Source organism: Jaculus jaculus, chromosome 4, assembly GCF_020740685.1.
Source record: "Jaculus jaculus isolate mJacJac1 chromosome 4, mJacJac1.mat.Y.cur, whole genome shotgun sequence".
Lineage (NCBI taxonomy): Eukaryota > Metazoa > Chordata > Mammalia > Rodentia > Dipodidae > Jaculus > Jaculus jaculus.
The window spans coordinates 152,456,698-152,474,432 of record NC_059105.1 but is presented as its reverse complement, the minus strand read 5'-3'; the positions used below and the strand labels follow the sequence as shown (position 1 = coordinate 152,474,432).

At 41.7% G+C, this 17,735-nt stretch overlaps 1 protein-coding gene across 1 annotated transcript in view; it reads left to right on the top strand.

Annotated features, from left to right (window-relative positions):
- Gabrr3 (gamma-aminobutyric acid type A receptor subunit rho3) overlaps positions 1-17,426 on the top strand; it is a 49,007-nt gene extending 31,581 nt beyond the window's left edge. Inside the window, exons 7-9 of the mRNA XM_004663312.2 lie at positions 1,470-1,622; positions 8,538-8,731; positions 17,124-17,426. Coding sequence (XP_004663369.1) covers positions 1,470-1,622; positions 8,538-8,731; positions 17,124-17,426 — 650 coding nt within the window. The remainder of the gene's footprint in view (positions 1-1,469; positions 1,623-8,537; positions 8,732-17,123) is intronic.
- Positions 17,427-17,735: the final 309 nt, after the last annotated feature.

Sequence of the window (17,735 nt, the reverse complement as noted above, 5' to 3'; positions counted from 1 at the left end):
TGCACAAGTTCTCAGGACACAGGCAGGCAGAATGCAGCAAGCCTTTATCTCAAACTACTTCTAGCCCAATCTCTACAAAGTTCTTACTCACCCTCATATGTCAAACTTCATTGTCCATGGTTCTTATTGCATTCAGGTCTTTCAGTCTGACCAGAATGGTCCATCAAACTGTACTTACAGCAGTACAAGGAGTCTCTTAGGCTAAGGTTTCAAATCCTTCCACATTCCTTCCTCAAATAAGTTTCGAATGACCAAAGCCACAGTCAGATTTCTAGCAGCAATAACTCCCCTTCTGTGGTACTAATTTACTGTTGTAGTCAGCTTCACATTGCTGGAACAAAGAACCCAACCGAAAGCAGCTTATGGGAGGAAAGGGTTTATTTTGGCTTACACACTTGAGTGAAAGCTCCATGATGGCAGGGAAAAATGAGGGCATGAGCAGAGGGTGGACATCACCTCTTGGTCAACATCAGGTGGACAGCATCAGCAGGACAGTGTGCCAAACACTGACCAGAGGAAGCTAGCTATAAATACCCATAAGCCAGCCCACAACAATACATCACCTCCAGGACTCCAATTCCCAGATTGCTCCAGCTGGGGACCTACTATTCAGAACACATAAGTTTATGGGGTGTACCTGAATGAAACCACTACAATCATCATGATCATTCTGATTCTTTTACTATAATCTGGGGCCTTGGTGTCACAAGATCATTGAAGGCGAGCATCTGGAAATATAGAAACCTGAAATCTTGCCTTGAAATAACTCCTCAGTTATTCTCCTCTCCTCCACTTTCCTCGCTGCCAACTTCCCTGCTTTTTCTCACATTCTTTAGTTCTTTGTCTTTCTATTGTTGGTAGCCTGATGGTGGCCAATCAACACCCTTACACACCCTTACCAAAAATCAGAATCCTATTGTAAAAGGACAATGCCATACACATAAGGGTGTGAATACACTAATTGTTTATATCATGGGCTTCCTAGAGAGAGAGCAAGGAAGTCTGAAAGTGGCCGAGAGAACAGAAGAGAGCAGTTGCTTAGAGCTGAGTGGTGATTTGGTGGTAGGGCCAAAGGGGGGATTCTGTTTTGAGTGTTGAAGATTTTCCTTATTTAAGAAGCACTGAAAACCCAGCATGTGTTTCAGAAAGATCTTTAAAGGCCCCACCACAAAATATAATTTAGCCTTCTTCCCTGAACTTTAGACAGAGATGTTAAGCATAACTTTGAATAAAATAATTAAGCAGGTTTTACTTCAGACCACTGAATAAACTCTAGAAGTCACAAGTCCAGATAGGTCCCAGCTACAGCTGGTGAGAGTGAGTATGCCAACTTCCATGTCCCCAAGAGCTCAGAGTCTGAAGAAGCAGATTGTTCCACTAACCACCTGAAACTAGTCACAAGAGCCTTGTCCTACTGGGATTTGCTACAGAAAGCCTGTTCTAATGAAGGCTTTGATTCTCCCTCATAGGCTGGTACTACAGGCTTTCCATCCACTTTGTGCTCGAGAGACAGACTCTCTTCTTTGTGCTGCAAACCTATTTTCCAGCCATGCTAATGGTGATGCTCTCATGGGTCTCATTCTGGATTGACCGAAGAGCTGTTCCGGCAAGAGTATCCCTGGGTAAATACATCTTTCCATGTCTTCTAAGATGCCAGTGTGGAAGAAAGGGCAATGGAGAGAAACAAGAGCAGATGCCACATTGAGAAGAAAAGAGGATGGTGGGTTAGTAGGGATAGAGATGTGTGCTGCAGATGAAGTGTTTTATCACGCCAAACTTAAGTGAAAATTGTATTTGGGCTCTTTCCTTAGAACTGAGGCACTACAGATGAGGGCAGTGCTTACTAATCTGCAACTGGATAGTGAGGAAAAAAAGTGAAATTATACAGAAAAAAAAAAAGAGAGAGAGAAAGAACTCACTTAGAAAAGCTATCATTGGGCTGGAGAGATGGCTTAGTGGTTAAGCGCTTGCCTGTGAAGCCTAAGGAACCCGGTTCGAGGCTCAGTTCCCCAGGACCCACGTTAGCCAGATGCACAAAGGGGCGCAAGCATCTGGAGTTCGTCTGCAGTGGCTGGAAGCCCTGGAGCGTCCATTCTGTCTTTCTCTCTGCCTGTTTCTCTCTCTGTCTGTTGCTCTCAAATAAATAAGAATAAACAAAAAAAATTTAAAAAGAAAGAAAAGCTATCATTTTCCCACTCAAGGAACCTATTTTTTCCTTACTCAATTCCATTTTATTTTCAAGGTAGGGTCTCGCTCTGGCCCAGGCTGACCTGGAATGCACTACGTAGTTTCAGAGTAGCCTCAAACTCACGGCAATCCTCCTACCTCTGCCTCCCAAGTACTGGGATTAAAGGTTTATTTGTTTTTTGTGAGACAAACCATTACATTTTAGGAAGAAGGGCCTTTAAACAAATTCACACTACACTGTTAGTATGTTTTAGTAAATTTCAGCATGAAGAATGTTTAATTTTGCAACATGAACACTAATTAGAGATCAAGTTTTAACTCTAAGACCAAAATCAAATGAAATAACAAGAGAACCTTAGATAGTGTGGCACTTTAGTTGGCAAGAGATTTCAGGTGGAGAGACAGTGTGGACCTCATTAAGTCACCACACAGTGCTGATTGCCTCTTCCATCTACCATGTTTTATACCACTGTCACACACACTGATTTATGAGAACCATTTCAGACCCACTTGGTGGTTATTGAGTCCTTACAAAGTTGAAGGTGCCAAGCTAAGCACTTCCATGACATGTTGTTTAATGAGAGCCCAGGAGTTAATCCCACTGGCCTTCTTGGCTGGTTCAGAGCAGAGCTCTCTCTCATTTCATCTGATTTTATTCTTTCACCTGACATACTCTATCTAGAGAGAAGATTGGGTTAAGAGTTTCCCAATCATTGTAATTAACACAGTTCATTCCAGAAAGGATGGTTTTGAAGTTAATGTTCACAAATTATATTCATACTTCAAAAGATCATTTGAAGATGTAAATTATTAATATTAATAATTTTCTCACCTCTTTCCCCTATTAACAACCTCAATCTGCAAGCATTTGAGGCTTGAATATCTTCAAGGGAAAAAAATACCATCTGAATATGTAATTAAATTATTTTGACTGTGTCTTCCCAGCAGACTGTCTGTGTGCTGACCCCTTCATGGCAGTGGGGCAAGTGTAGACCCAAAAGGGAGGCTGAGGGCACACTTCCAGTCCTCAAAAGAGGATGAGAAAGGCACCTGGTCTCTAAATGTCTATGAATATGCTTTTTAATCAGGCTCCTTGAGTTGATTGCTGTGCTCTTACAGCATGAGAATGACAGCTGCAAGAACTAGTAGGGAGTAAATGAGGAACACAGAAACAAAAGCAGATTTAAGTCCCCCTGAAATCCTGTGCCTCATGTGTCCATATCCAATTTCTTAGAGACAGGAAAGCTTTTGCATCTTTATATAAGATATATCAAAATCATAACAACCTCTCTCCATTCTTATTATAAAGAACAGCCAGGTTCCTATATTCTCAAGCCTTTGATTCTTGCCACATGCCAGATCTGCCCTTTATTTTCCTTGTCTTTCTAAATGCTGTACTACACAACTCCTGGATGGTACTGTATGAAACTCCAATATGTGTTTGTGCTCCTTATTTATTAAAGCAGAGTAATTAACATTTCCATCTTATTGTTTCTGTTTTTCACTCACTTTAGCTCAGGCTGACCTGGAATTCACTATGTAGTCTCAGGGTGGCCTCGAACTCACTGCGATCCTCTGCCTCCCGAGGGCTGGGATTAAAGGCGTGCACCTCCACACCCAGCTCTACCACCGTGTCCTGCTCAGGACTAACTTTTTAAAGAATCTTCATATGACAGGGAACGTGTGGAACTTGTTTTTCTGTATCTGACTTATTTCATTCAACATAATGCCCTCCAGCTCATCCATTTTGCTACTAATTACAAGACATTCTTATTTTATGGCTGGATGACATTCCGTTCATCTCTCTCACAATTTTTTTATCCATTAATCTATTCATGAACATGTAAGGTTATTGCATATCTTAGCCATTGTGAATAATGAAGCAACAAACATGAATGAGCAGGTGTCTCACTGACACATTGATATCATTTCCTTCTGATACATACCCAAAGTGGGATAATAAATTTCTGTGTTGATCTATATATGATGTCTCAAAGAATTTTCATAGTGTTGTCCATAATAGCTATAACAAATTACATCCCTATAATAGCTTATGAAATTTCCTTTTCTCCATATACTTGCTGGCACTTGTTATTTTTTGATTTTGGTGCCCTCATGGCTGTGTCATACCACATAAAAAAAAACTGAATATCTCAGTGCCTAGACAAGCGCAATTCATGGAGCCATCATAAAAGTTACTAAAGCTTCTAATGATAGTCACTGGACTAGAGTATCACCTCTGAGGCAAAAGAGTGGTTTCCGGTCTCAGAGTTGTACTGGCATATGCCATCCATTTCCCCTTTGTTTATATTGCTTCATATTTACTTTCTGCATATGCTTTTAGGAGATGTGAAAGTGATGTCTGCTTACCTATTGCTGTCACTCTGCTTAATGAGCCTCTCCACGACATATGGTCAAAAATGGTCAGTTAAACTCACACATGAAAAATTCTCCACAGACTCTCTTTAATCTATCCATGTTTGTGATTAAAAGTTAATATGAGCCAGGCATGGTAGTGCATGCCTTTTATCACAGCACTCGGGAGGCAGAGGTAGGAGGATCACCACAAGTAGGCTACCCTGAGACTACACAGTGAATTCCAGGTCGGCCTGGGCTAGAGGGAGACCCTACTTCAAAAACAAAAAAAAAAAAGTTAATATGGGGCTGGAGAGATGGCTTAGCGGTTAAGCGCTTGCCTGTGAAGCCTAAGGACCCCGGTTCGAGGCTCGGTTCCCCAGGTCCCACGTTAGCCAGATGCACAAGGGGGCGCACGCGTCTGGAGTTCGTTTGCAGAGGCTGGAAGCCCTGGCGCGCCCATTTCCTCTCTCTCCCTCTATCTGTCTTTCTCTCTGTGTCTGTCGCTCTCAAATAAATAAATAAATAAAAATAAAAATTAAACAAAAGTTAATATGGTAAAGCTGCAAGGGCTCAGGGGAGCCGAATCAAATGACCAGGCTAAACATTTTCTCATAACACTTTCCTAACTATGCATGGTGATATAAGTAAGGTGGGCAGATAATTGTCTAATCCCAGAACATGACCTTTTCTTGACCAAATGGTCAGTTCATGTAATTCAAAACTCCTTTATTGGGATGTTAACTATAATGGGTCTGGAAGGAATAGCATTTGTCAAGATTAATGCATTTCCAAGGGATGGCTCAAGACATAATAACTATGTTTAATGGAGCTCTAATAGTCCTGACTTCCACTTCTATTGCTTCAGGAATTTATGTCAGTTTTCTCATCATTCACTCCCCCTATCCAATAATTCCACCCCCAGTCTCCTATTCTTTTCATTATTATTATTGCTCATTTTGTGCAATGAAAATCTAGACTGCTGGTCTTAAAATAAATAAAGCTATAGTAAATTAGTCAGGCTATGCATTCTTTTTAAGAAAATGACTGATAGTTAATTCTTTCCTGGTGAATATAGACACTGCAATTCCTTTTTATTAGTCTAATACTCAATAATTTCAGTATACACTTGTGCATCGTATATACTGTGCCTTTCTCCTAAACCCTTATTTTATCCACTAAGTTCAAACTGGTGTCTATTAAAAAGAACGGAAGACTATCTTCCATATCTTACAAGCAATTAAAGAAGACATTTAAAATGCTTCCTAGTACATTGAAATGTGAGTTCAAGATCCCCTCCCATTCTAGTGGGAAGTCTTAAAGAGATCAGGACTTTTGGCCTATTGAAAAATGCACTGTCCTCTCCTACCTCTTGAAATATTTCCATTGGATTTTGCAGCAGTTTGTTACAGAGGTCATCCATCTATGCAGACTGATTTTTAATCTTAAAAAGAGAGAGAGAATTCCTATTACAGGTCCAGAATAAGAGGCAAGCGAAATTTACAGTTAAAAGAATGAGGTTAGCACTCAGAGTGAGAAAACTGAGCCCTGCTCTTGACATAATTTGGACCAGTCACTTATCCATTCTCAGCACAAATTTCTTTTCTGCAATATGTGTCCAGTTAATATTTACCTCTGTATGTGTTAAACAAACATGCAGTTGAAGCAAGCAGGTTTTATGCTATGATCTTGATTTTTGTTCTACTTGTAATGTTAATAAAAACCTCACATCTTCATGTTTATAAAACAAGAATGTTCTTAGCCAAAGAATGCAAACAGCACACAGCTATTTGCCAGCTGTTTACCGCTGCTGGGAACCCCAGGACTCAATGAGGCAAATGGCCCTTGCTGAATGGTCAGAGCTAGAATAGCATTTGGGTTTCTTATTCTGGAGTGTAAATGCATGCCAAGGTGAGATTTGTGGTCCTCCCATGATGACTGTCAAATTATCAGGTTGTGTTGTTCTCAATTATACAAACTAAAAGTGCTATTTGAGATCAAATGACTCTATAGAGTTGCCATTGCGTTTGAAATACTACTCCCTCCGAGGAGACCTTACATGATTACTGTAGGAAGGATAAAAATGTGATATTAAAAGCTGTCCACCTGCTGTGTCTCTGTATTTACTAGTAAGTCATAGTGTTCTCCCAGTTGTTTGGGACCCCTCACAACTTATAAAAATCATTGAGGATTCCATTTGCACTTGCTGGGTGGGAAGTTAAGAAAAACCATGGCAGCCATGCACATTTCAAATGTTTATAACACTATTCCTCTCTCTGCACAGTATTGTGGCAATGTCCCTCTGAGTACACATGGAATGGCCCTCCCCACAGCCAGCATTTCATTAAAGCATTCAGGGTTACATCTTCCTCCTTTGTCCCCCAGAATGCCTGCATGCTCCTGCATGAAAACAAAAGGAGGAAATGGAAAAAAGAAGGGAGTGAAGGGAGGAGAAAAGGGGGAAGGAGAAATGACTAGCATTTACCAATTGCCCAATGTTTGCAATGACCTGAGCACCCATCCAACAATAGATCATGTGCATTCTGAACTTCAATTGAACTGCAATTTCATTAACAAGGGCCAACAAGAATAATAATGGCCTTTGCAAGAACAATTTGAAGACAAGCAGTCTTCAAGATTAAGATCACAGAAGAAGAAATGAGCTCCTCCTCCAGCAAGAAGCAGTAAGATAGACACTGATAATTACTCAGCAGTAAGTTAATTAATGGGAAAGCCTACTAGAAATTTCTAAAAAATCATTCATGGTTGTGACCAAATACCTGACAAGAAGCAGCTTAAAGAAAGTTTATTTTGGTGGAGCGTGGTGATACATACCTTTAATCCCAGCACTTGGGAGGCAGAGGTAGGAGGATCACTGTGAGTTCAAGGCCACCCTGAGATTACATAGTGAATTCCAGGTCAGCCTGAGCTACAGTGAGAGAACAACCAAAAACAAGAAGAAAGTTTATTTTGGCTTACAGTTGTAGGGCTTCAATCCATTGTGGCAAGGAAGGCATTGTGGCAGGAGTGGAAGCCTTATGGTCACATTGCATCCACACTCAGGAAGCTAAGAGATGAACACAGTGGGACTAGACTCTAAAATCCTCAAGGCTCCCTCCCAGAAACCCACTTCCTCCTGCGCGACTCCACCCGCTTAAAGTTTTACAACCTTTCTCATCAACACCACTGATGCAGGATTTGGGAGATCAGGGAGGGTTTATGAACTCCAATTTTGGGGTCCTTGCCTATTTTAACAAATGATTGATAAAAACAGACTGAGAAGAATAAATTATGAATTATTGAATTTATTTAGAGAGAATTTATGAGTTATGAAGTTTGTTCAGGGAAAATTGGTATCTAGGGAAAGGCTGGAATAGTCACACACATGGAAGACAGGACTTAGAAGCCTATGCCAAAATATAAAAAAAGGGGGGGAGGGGAAACACACACTCACGTGGGGGCCAAGCATAAAGCACCTCCACACAGAAGAGAGTTTGGAGATTTGACAGTGAAGAACTCGGGGCTTTTGGAAGGATAACAACACCAACGCCGTGATAGGGAAACACAGACGCCTGGAAAATGAGTAGTAAAAAAAGTCAAGAGGCTTATTTTACATGTGGTATAACCAGAGTTTAGAGGACTCACACACTTAGTAGACCCAACATTTAGAGAAACGTCATAAGGTGAAAAAGGCATCTGGAAACAGAATCCATGTGAGGAATGAATAGAGAAGTACCCAGTAGATTCTGTTTCCAGATGCCTTTTTTACATTGTGACTTTTCTCTAAATTTTGGGTTTACCTTTCTGGGATAATTTGAAGAGGCACAGAAGAAAGGGCACATGATGGGTAACAGGGGCGACAGGAAAACAGGGGTGGGCAGGTGTGTGAGGTTATCATGGGAAGGTTCACTCCTGCTCTTGGAAGAACCAGCACCGGAACAGGGGCTAAAGGACTGTGTCACTGAACTTGTCATATCCTTCTCCCTGAACCACAGGAATCACTACGGTGCTCACCATGTCCACGATCGTCACAGGCGTGAGTGCCTCCATGCCCCAGGTGTCCTATGTCAAGGCCGTGGACGTGTACTTGTGGGTCAGCTCCGTCTTTGTGTTTCTGTCAGTCATTGAGTACGCAGCCGTGAACTACCTCACCACTCTGGGAGAGCAGGAGCAATTCAAGAGAGGGAAGGTACGGCCTGGCCTTGACTATCAATGCCTGTGGGAATGGGGAAAAGGAAAATGTCCTCCATGACCCCTTCCTGACACTATTGCTTGCCCTTGCATTAGGTCCAAATGCCTTGGCGATGCAGGTTTATAAAATGGTGACGTTATAGCATTGAACTCTGCTCTGTGCAGGCACTGTCGTCAGCATACACCTTCACCCTCATCAGGGGCTTTGGTGTGTGAAGGGTTTCCCACCGTGTGCTTCTGTCCCCTAACTGCCTGAACAGAAGGTGTTGATGTACAGACTCACCTTTTCACCCTGATTATAACGATAGCCAAGAAGGAACGAGTATCTATTTTCACAGGGGTGAGCGACGTGCAAGCAAGGTCATGGGCAATCTGCATTTTCTTCTGAGTCTCTGTGACTCTGACTCTGAAGACTATGTTTTCAACTAATAAGTGGTGTGTTTCTCTCCACCAAGAGCCAGGATTTGTTTGTCTCTTTTTTTTTTCAAATGAGTGCTGGAGCAAAAAGGGAGATTCTTCTAATGACAATGCCCTGGAAATAAAATGCCTTGTAAGTTCTCACTCTAGCCCAATATGACCTGGAATTCACTATGTAGTCTCAGGCTGGCCTCAGACTCATGGCGATCCTCCTACCTTGGCCTCCTGAGTCCTGGGATTAAAGGAGTGGGCCACCATACCTGGTGCCTTATAAGGTTTAAATGTGACTGTGTGTGTGTGTGTGTGTGTGTGTGTGTGTGTGTGTGTGTGTGTGTATTTGTGTAAGAGAGAGAGAAGGGAAAATTTCTTAAATGTGTATACATTGCTCTTACTGCTCCATTTCACAAAGGATTTGGGCAACTGTTCCCCTTTCCTTAGAAGAACTAACATGAGACATTATGTTTCAGAATCTTATCTGATAAGTCTCATTCATTTGTTTGCTAAGCAGTCCTGTGTGCATGACACACATTCATACATATACATATAGATTTAATTTTAATGAAATGTAATCACAATGGTTTGAGAGTGTTACAGTCAGGTTCACATTGCTGGTAGAAATCACCCAACCACAAGAGCAGCTTGTGGGGAAAAAAGAGGTTTATTTTGGCTTACAAGCTCAAGGGAAAGCTCCATGATGGCAGGGGAAAACAATGGCATGAGCAGAGGGTGGACATCACCCCCTAGCCCACATCAGGTGGACAATAGGAACAGGAGAGTGTGCCAAACACTGGCATGGGGAAACTGGCTATAATACCCATGAACCCACTGCAAACAATACACCACCTCCAGGAGGCGTTAATTCCCAAATCTCCCATCAGCTGGGAACCTAGCATTCAGAACATCTGAGTTTATGGGGGACACCTGAATCAAACCACCACAGAGAGCTTCTTGCATGAGCATCCATACACTGAGAGGATTTCACAGTTTCACCATGTGTTTGCTCATCTTCTCCTGCTGATGCTCATGTAGGTTCTTCATTGTAGGTCTTCTGGGGACCATCATCTCCATTTTAAAAGCAGAGAAAGAGAGTTCCCATGAAGTACAGTGACTAGCAAGGACTTCTTGAACAGAGTTGCCATTGCAGCTTATGTGAACTCTGGGAGCATTAACTTTGTTCTTTTATTTTATATTCTTTGAGTCAGAGCCCTGACAGAAGCCGATTTTCTTTTATCATAGAAGCTTCTGTTATGTTTGTTGATAGCATCTGGCCATGTGTCACACACATGTGCACACTGAGATGTATGCAGGGAAGAGCCAGAAATTTTTAGCCCCCTAGGCCTCAATGGTACCTACATATCATCTGTGCTCTTGTGGAACCTGGATCACCAGGGCTGAGGTCAAACGTGAGAATCTGAATGTTTGACAAGCTCCAGACCAAAGCCACAGGTCCTTTCCCCACACTACAGATAGCAATCATTTGGACAATCTGTGATGTGAAAAGTGACAGGAAAAGAAATGTAAAGGGAGACAGAGTGTGTTCTTGTGTTATTTTGACTTTACTTGGTGAGTGGTCAACCTGAGAAAAAAGGAAAGTACCTTGGGCTCATTTTTTGTCCTTTGACTCCAAAATGTCTGTTTCTCTGCTCTTTCCTGACATAGAACATGTTTGTTCACATCAACTTGATTCTTTTCACTTGATAATATCTTGATAATGTGTAAGAAAAGCTTGTTTTGGAGGAGACTTCTGGTCGAGATGGTGGACTTATAACCATGCTAGAGCTCCTAGGGTGATATCAGGCAAGAATTGTCAGGCTCCAGTAAGAGTAGGTCTTAGGGGACCTCCATTGGCAGGGGATGGCATGCACATTCGGAAATCTGCTGATTCCTATGGCTACTATCCTCTCACTTGATGGGGAGGATGGAAGCAATGTGCTGTCTACCCAACCCTGACAGTCTTAAGTCAGGTAGCCAGGGAAATCCTAATTGTGCCTTTCACCACACCCCTACACTCAGAGAAGCAGCCCCCTGAGAGAGTACACACAGTGTGGAAACGAGGGACCGTGCTTCAGCTCCATCTCACACCCTGCAAGGTGCACGGTCTTCAGTTACAACCCATTCTGCGCCATTCAGGAAGCCCTTGGGTCACACCCCACCTCTGTCCACATGCCAAACCCATTAGTCTTCCCCCACCCTCGCATCCCCACCGCAGTGACCAAACTTGGTTTCATGCTTCATGCGTTCATGCATAGCCCATGTGTGCACACCTCCATGTCACCCCTGTGCTCCAGCCCCTCACACTGCATACCACTCATGCATGCTCTTGGGTCCCCCATACTCCTCACAGCTTTCCTATGCCCCTGGTGAGTCTGAAACACATCATACTGGACTGCCTGCTTGGGCTCTTGCATCATCCTCAGCACCCTTGGGTTGTACATTCCTCAAGCACATGCATGCCACTGTAAGTCCAACCCACCTCACAGTGAACCCCCACACTCCACGCCACCCTCACCACCTCTGTGCGCCCACCTGCGCACATCCACATGCAGCCCACATGTCCCTCACTGCCCAGTAAAGCCAACACCTTCCCCCCCACACTCACACCACCATCCTCAGCCTATCCTTCATGCCTTGGTTGCCTTCTCTGATTGATGGCCACCACTACACACCAACAACCTCACACCAGCCAACCTGGTCTGTGGATCTCACCACCCTGAGCCTGTTCTCAAAGACTACTTGGGGCATTGCCTTGGCCCCAGAAGGGAATCACAGGGATATCTAGCAACCCTTCCTTTGCCAGGAGGAATCAAAGAGTCCTCCATAACCTGCCCAGCAGAACACAACAGGTGATCAGGGTTAAGTGCCTCTAAGCCCCACAGGCAAGATACATCTATGATCCAGGCTCAAGAGATTCCTGACCTCCAATAAGAGCTTTGGTATCAACCACAAGTCCAGAGCTGCTGGTGCACTTGCAGCTTCCACAGACTTGCATCCATGGACACAAGTCCATCTCACTCCAATTCCACTCAAACACAAAGCAGAACACTCACTGAAGATCCTTTCACCCCAAGATGTGTAAACCCAAAGTGCAAAAAAAAGACAAGAAACTGAGAGATCACCATGAAGGTTGCCTCCACAATGGAAGTCTCCAATGAAAACATACAGGAGTCAACAGAAATAGAATCTCACAATGAAAGCAAAATAAGCTATAAGACCCTGACCAAGCAAATCACTGAATTGGAAGCAAATTGCCAAAAAAAAAAAAAAAAAAAAAAAATGCTTAAGTGAAATGCAATGCAATCATCTCTTTCAGCACACAGCTTTCGTCACCAGGCTTAACTTAATTGAGAAAAACCAGAGAGACCTCAAAAGAGAGATAAATGAACTGAAGATGAGTCAAAAACAGAGGATATCAATAACCAGCTAATTAAGCTCAATGAAGATCTGATTAACTACAGGAAAGAATTCTAAGAAGCATCAAAAAAATTAAACCATAACCTAAAATTGGAACTTAACAAAGGGATGGATATAATACAGAAAAATGCAAGGGAAAACAAAAGTCAAATAGACCTTATGAAAGCCTCTCTAGAAACACTCACTACCAGAGTGAATCATGCGAGGGACAGAACCTTAGATCTGCAAGATAAGACAGAAGAAACAGTTTGGGAGTCCAAGAATTTTGAAAAGTTCAAAAAATTATGCAAACAGAATGTGAGGAAATTGTGGGATATCCTAAAATGCTCAAAAATCCAGATCATTAGTAAAACCACAAGGGGAAGAAGTTCAGACCAAGAGCATGGAGAACATATTCAACAAAACTATTGGAGAAAACATGCTCACCCTCTCAAAAGAGGGACCCATCAAGATACAAGAAGTTCATGGAACACCAAACACACTCTACCAAAGAAGAAACTCTCCAAGGCACATCATAGTTAAAATCCTAAATAATGGGCTGGAGAGATGGCTTAGTGGTTAAGGCAAGTGCCTGTGAAGCCTAAGGACACGTTTGATTCTCAAGGACTCACGTAAGGCAGACACACAAGGTGACTGAAGCACATAAGGCTGCACATATGCACAAGGCGGCTCAAGAATCTGAAGTCACACCGCAGTGGCTGGAGGCCCTGGTATGCCAATTCTCTACTTCTCTCTAAAATAAAAACTCTAAGTAGTTGGGTATTGTGGCACATGCCTTTAATCCCAGCACTTGGAAGGCAGAGGTAGGAAGATCATTATCACTGTGAGTTCAAGACCACCCTGAGACTACATAGTGAATTCCAGATCAGCCTAGGCCAGAGTGAGACCCTACCTCAAAAAAAAAAAAAAAAAAAAAACCCTCAAAAAATGAAAACAAAAACAGGGCTAAAAGCAGCAAGAAAGAAACAACTCATTACATACAAAGGCAATCTTACCAGAATTATGTCAAATTTTTCAATGGAAACTGAAAGCAGAAGGGCTTGGAAGGGCACACTTCAAAATCTAAAAAACTGTGGCTTTTATCCCAAACAACTGTACCAACAAGACCTAACAGACACACCTACAGAACATTCCATATATATTCTTCTCAAAAGAACATGGAACCTTCTTCAAAATAGATAATATATCAGGGCATAAAGCATGCCTCTATAAATTCAGGAAAATTGATGTAACTCCCTGCATCATATCAGAGCATATCATCATACCACAATGCATTAAAGCTAGAAATTAACAGCAAGACACAACAGAAATCACACCCGCTGCTGGAGACTAAGCAAAACACTATTAAGTAATGAATGGGTCATAGAAGAAATCAAAAAGGAAATTGTAAAATTTCTAGAACAAAATGATAATGAAAGCACAACATTACAGAACTTATGGGACATAATGAAGGCAGTCTTAAAGGAAAAAAAATCATAGAAAGAAAACTAGATTTTTTAAATGTGAATATCTATGTACATGTGTTTGGGGAAGACATGTGTGTGGTGGGGTACATCATGTGTGAGTGGAGGTCAGAAGATAGTCTCACTGTGTTGATTCTCTCCTTATACCTTGTTTGACACAGGGTCCCTTTGTTTTTGTCCCTGGAAAGACTTCATGATCAGCCCCTCCCATTGCCATCCATGCTGTGATTATGGATGCAGGCACCTCTGCTGTGTCCAAATTTACCTCGATGTTGGGAGTCTAAACTCTAGTAGGCAGGCTTGCAGACCAAGTGCCCTTAACCACTGAGCAATCTCCCAAGCCCCAGTTGTAAAGGGAGGCTGAGCTGTGGGAGCTAGATAGGTGGGTGTGATTACATCACCTTTGCTTTGGTAAGGCAGTTTATGGGACGGCACTTTGCTCTCTGAGAAGTGGGGCTCACTGATACTTCTCTGCTGAAGCAAAGGTACTCTTTCTGTCTTTCATGATGAAACAACTTCGGATCCTCCCTGTTAGGAGAGTCTTCCTTCACTTCATTTTACGCAACAGAAATGGACACCCAACAGGTCCCAAAGGAAGGCTCGAAAGGAGTCAGCCACACATGCCAGCTCCTTTCTGCAGAGCACAGTGGGGATAACAGAGGCATGGTGAAAAGGACCTGAAGCAACAGGTCAGCAGAGCGCCTCTCTACAGAAACCTAAAGCCAAAGCTCATCATGAACCACCTTCAGTAACACCCAGCACCACTATATCCAACCACCACCACCGTCACCATCACAACCCACCACCACCAAGACCACCTCACCCACGCATGCTCACCACTCCCAATGGATGACTCAGCATCAAGGGCCACAGAAAAACTATCTCCAGTGCCCACCTTGCCAGAAAGAGGAAATGAAGCTACTTTTTATTGTTTCTTACTTAAGTCAGTTTTTCTAATTCCAGGACAGGGAACTCAGACTATGACTTTCAGATCTGTAGTCTAAATTCAACAAACCTCTGTTATGTGCTTACCTGTTGGTTGGCATGAAAAATTAAAGGCCTTTACTTCTATTTCTATGAGACAACTGACTTACAAACTTGTGGAAACTGGTAGCCTATTGGTAAATTTGTATTGAAAGTTTTTTTTGTTGTTGTTTGTTTGTTTGTTTTTCTAGGTAGGGTCTCGCTTTAGCTCAGGCTGACCTGGAATTCTCTATGTAGTCTCAGGGTAGCCTTGAATTCACCGTGATCTTCCTACCTCTGCCTCCTGAGTGCTGGGATTAAAGACGTGCACCACCACGCCCGGCTGTATTGAAAGTTTTAATCAATTGCACAGATAATTCTAGATTATCAATTTGAACACAGAAAATAGAATTCTTACTCTTCAACTATTAAAGTTTTTAAGCATTCTAATAATGACTTTGTTCAGACAAAAAAAACCAGATAACAGGCAAGATGGCTCTGTACTATTGTGGGTGTAGTGGAGAACCACGGATGAGGCTATAGTTTTTATATCCTCAGATCCATGGCTGAATTAATAATGCCTATATAAGGCTATTTAGTCTTGGATTCATTGCATCTTTCTTTTTCTCACATTCAGTCTATTAGGGAATAACTCTTCAATTATTTCAAAAAGTGATAACACATTTGAAAAGTATGAGTCCCCAACTGGCCAGTCCATGGACTCTCCACAGTAGTAGTCCTCCTGTCTTGTGAATTCAGTGAAGTATCGGGACTATATGCCACTATTAAGCAAACACACATTGTTTGACAGGATTCACTCTGCAGCCTCAGATATGAATTCTGAACAATTTCACTGAAAGTAGCCTGTCCATATTTGTTCATATATCAACTTCCCCCAAAATCAAAAAGTGGTTTTGGTTTTCTCAAATTGCTATCAGCTGGTTCATAGACACTGTAATCATCTCCCTCAGAATAAAACCTTAAACAAAAATTTTAGTTTAGTAGCCTGGGAACATTGCTCAGTGGTTAAAGGTGCTTGTTTTAAAAACCTGCTGTCTGTGGTTCAATTCCCCACCACCCATGTAAAGCCAGATAGGCATTCATTTGCAATGGCAAGAAACCATAGTGTAAACACACACACACACACACACACACATATACACACACATACACACACACACACACACACACACACACACAAATAATTTTAAAAATCCAGTTTAGATCCAATCAGGCACTGGAGCGAGACAGCACTGATAATTTGCTTCTTCTTAACAATATGCCAATTTCACTGGGTGTGGTGGTGCACACCTTTAATCCCAGGACTCAAAAGGCCACAGTAGGAAGAATTGCTGTGAGTTGGAGGCCAGCCTGGGACTACAGAGTGAACTACAGGTCATCCTGGGCTAGGGTGATACCCTACCTTGAAAAAACAAAAAACAACAATAAAATCCCCGCCAGTTTCATGTTGCTTAATTGGGCTCTGTTAGTCTCATATAAAGTGGTTTATACAAAAATTGGAAATCCTGGTTATTTACCATTTTTCTTCTTCATTTTAAGACAGCAACTGAAACAAATTGCTAACTTGTCCCTACCTTAGGCATAAGTGGATTGCCAGATGATATTGTTTATTTTTGTTCAAGAAAATACATAATATTGACTAAGAATACTGTTGATACTGCTATATTTTCTTTAAAAAAGAAAAGTTGTAAAGCAAATCCAATTTAGCTTATATTAATGTTCTCATAAATTGATAAACCATATTCAACTTTCAGTCATAAACTTAAGGCAAACTCTCCATAGTACTCAGAAACAAAGAAGAATCCACACAGCTGGTATAGCCATCTATGACATCAGGAGTAGAGTAGAAAATAATTAACATTATGCTTGTGTAACTGTTACCTGTATGATGCCCTCATACCTCCAGATGGTCAATAAGCCTGAATCTGTAAAATGAAGCTTTCTATTTTTTAATATAATGACATTTAGTCAGATCCACAAGCAACACCTGGATTATATAAGTAAAAGTCTTAGCATTTATGGAAACCATGTTTAGTATGTAACTTACATTTGTGCTGTAATTTCTATTCATGAAACAATATTCATGACTTACTTTAAAAAGTCTTTTTTTGACAGATTTCTGGAATGTACAATATAGATGCGGTTCAAGCCATGGCCTTCGATGGTTGTTACCATGACAGTGAGATGGACATAGACCAGACTTCTCTTTCTATACACTCAGAAGAGGACTCTACAAGAGGAAGATCTGCAGGCAGCCCCAGTATGGATTCATCCCAGATAAAGAGAAGAAAATCCTTGGGAGCAAATATTGGTAGAGTCATCCTGAAAAACAACCATGCCATTGATACCTATTCTAGAATTTTATTTCCCATCATGTATATAATATTCAATTTGTTTTACTGGGGTGCATATTTATGAAAATGTTTGTTGTTTTGTTTTATTCTTTTTGAAGTACCCAGTATGTTGTATATGCTAGGCAAGCTGTCCTCCATCCCATCTTAAGGAGGAATCTCTAATATATAAACTTGTATTTAAGTCAGAATGTGCTATTTTTAAAGATAATTCTTGAATATGAGTTGGACAGTCCTTGTTTGAACTGGGATAGAAGGAGTCACATCTTCTGGCCTAAAGATTTGAAAGCTGACTGGTTTATACCTAAGAAAGAATTCAAAATCCAAGGAAAACAACTCCAAAAAATGACAGCAACAAGCTTGTGTATTGTGGGGA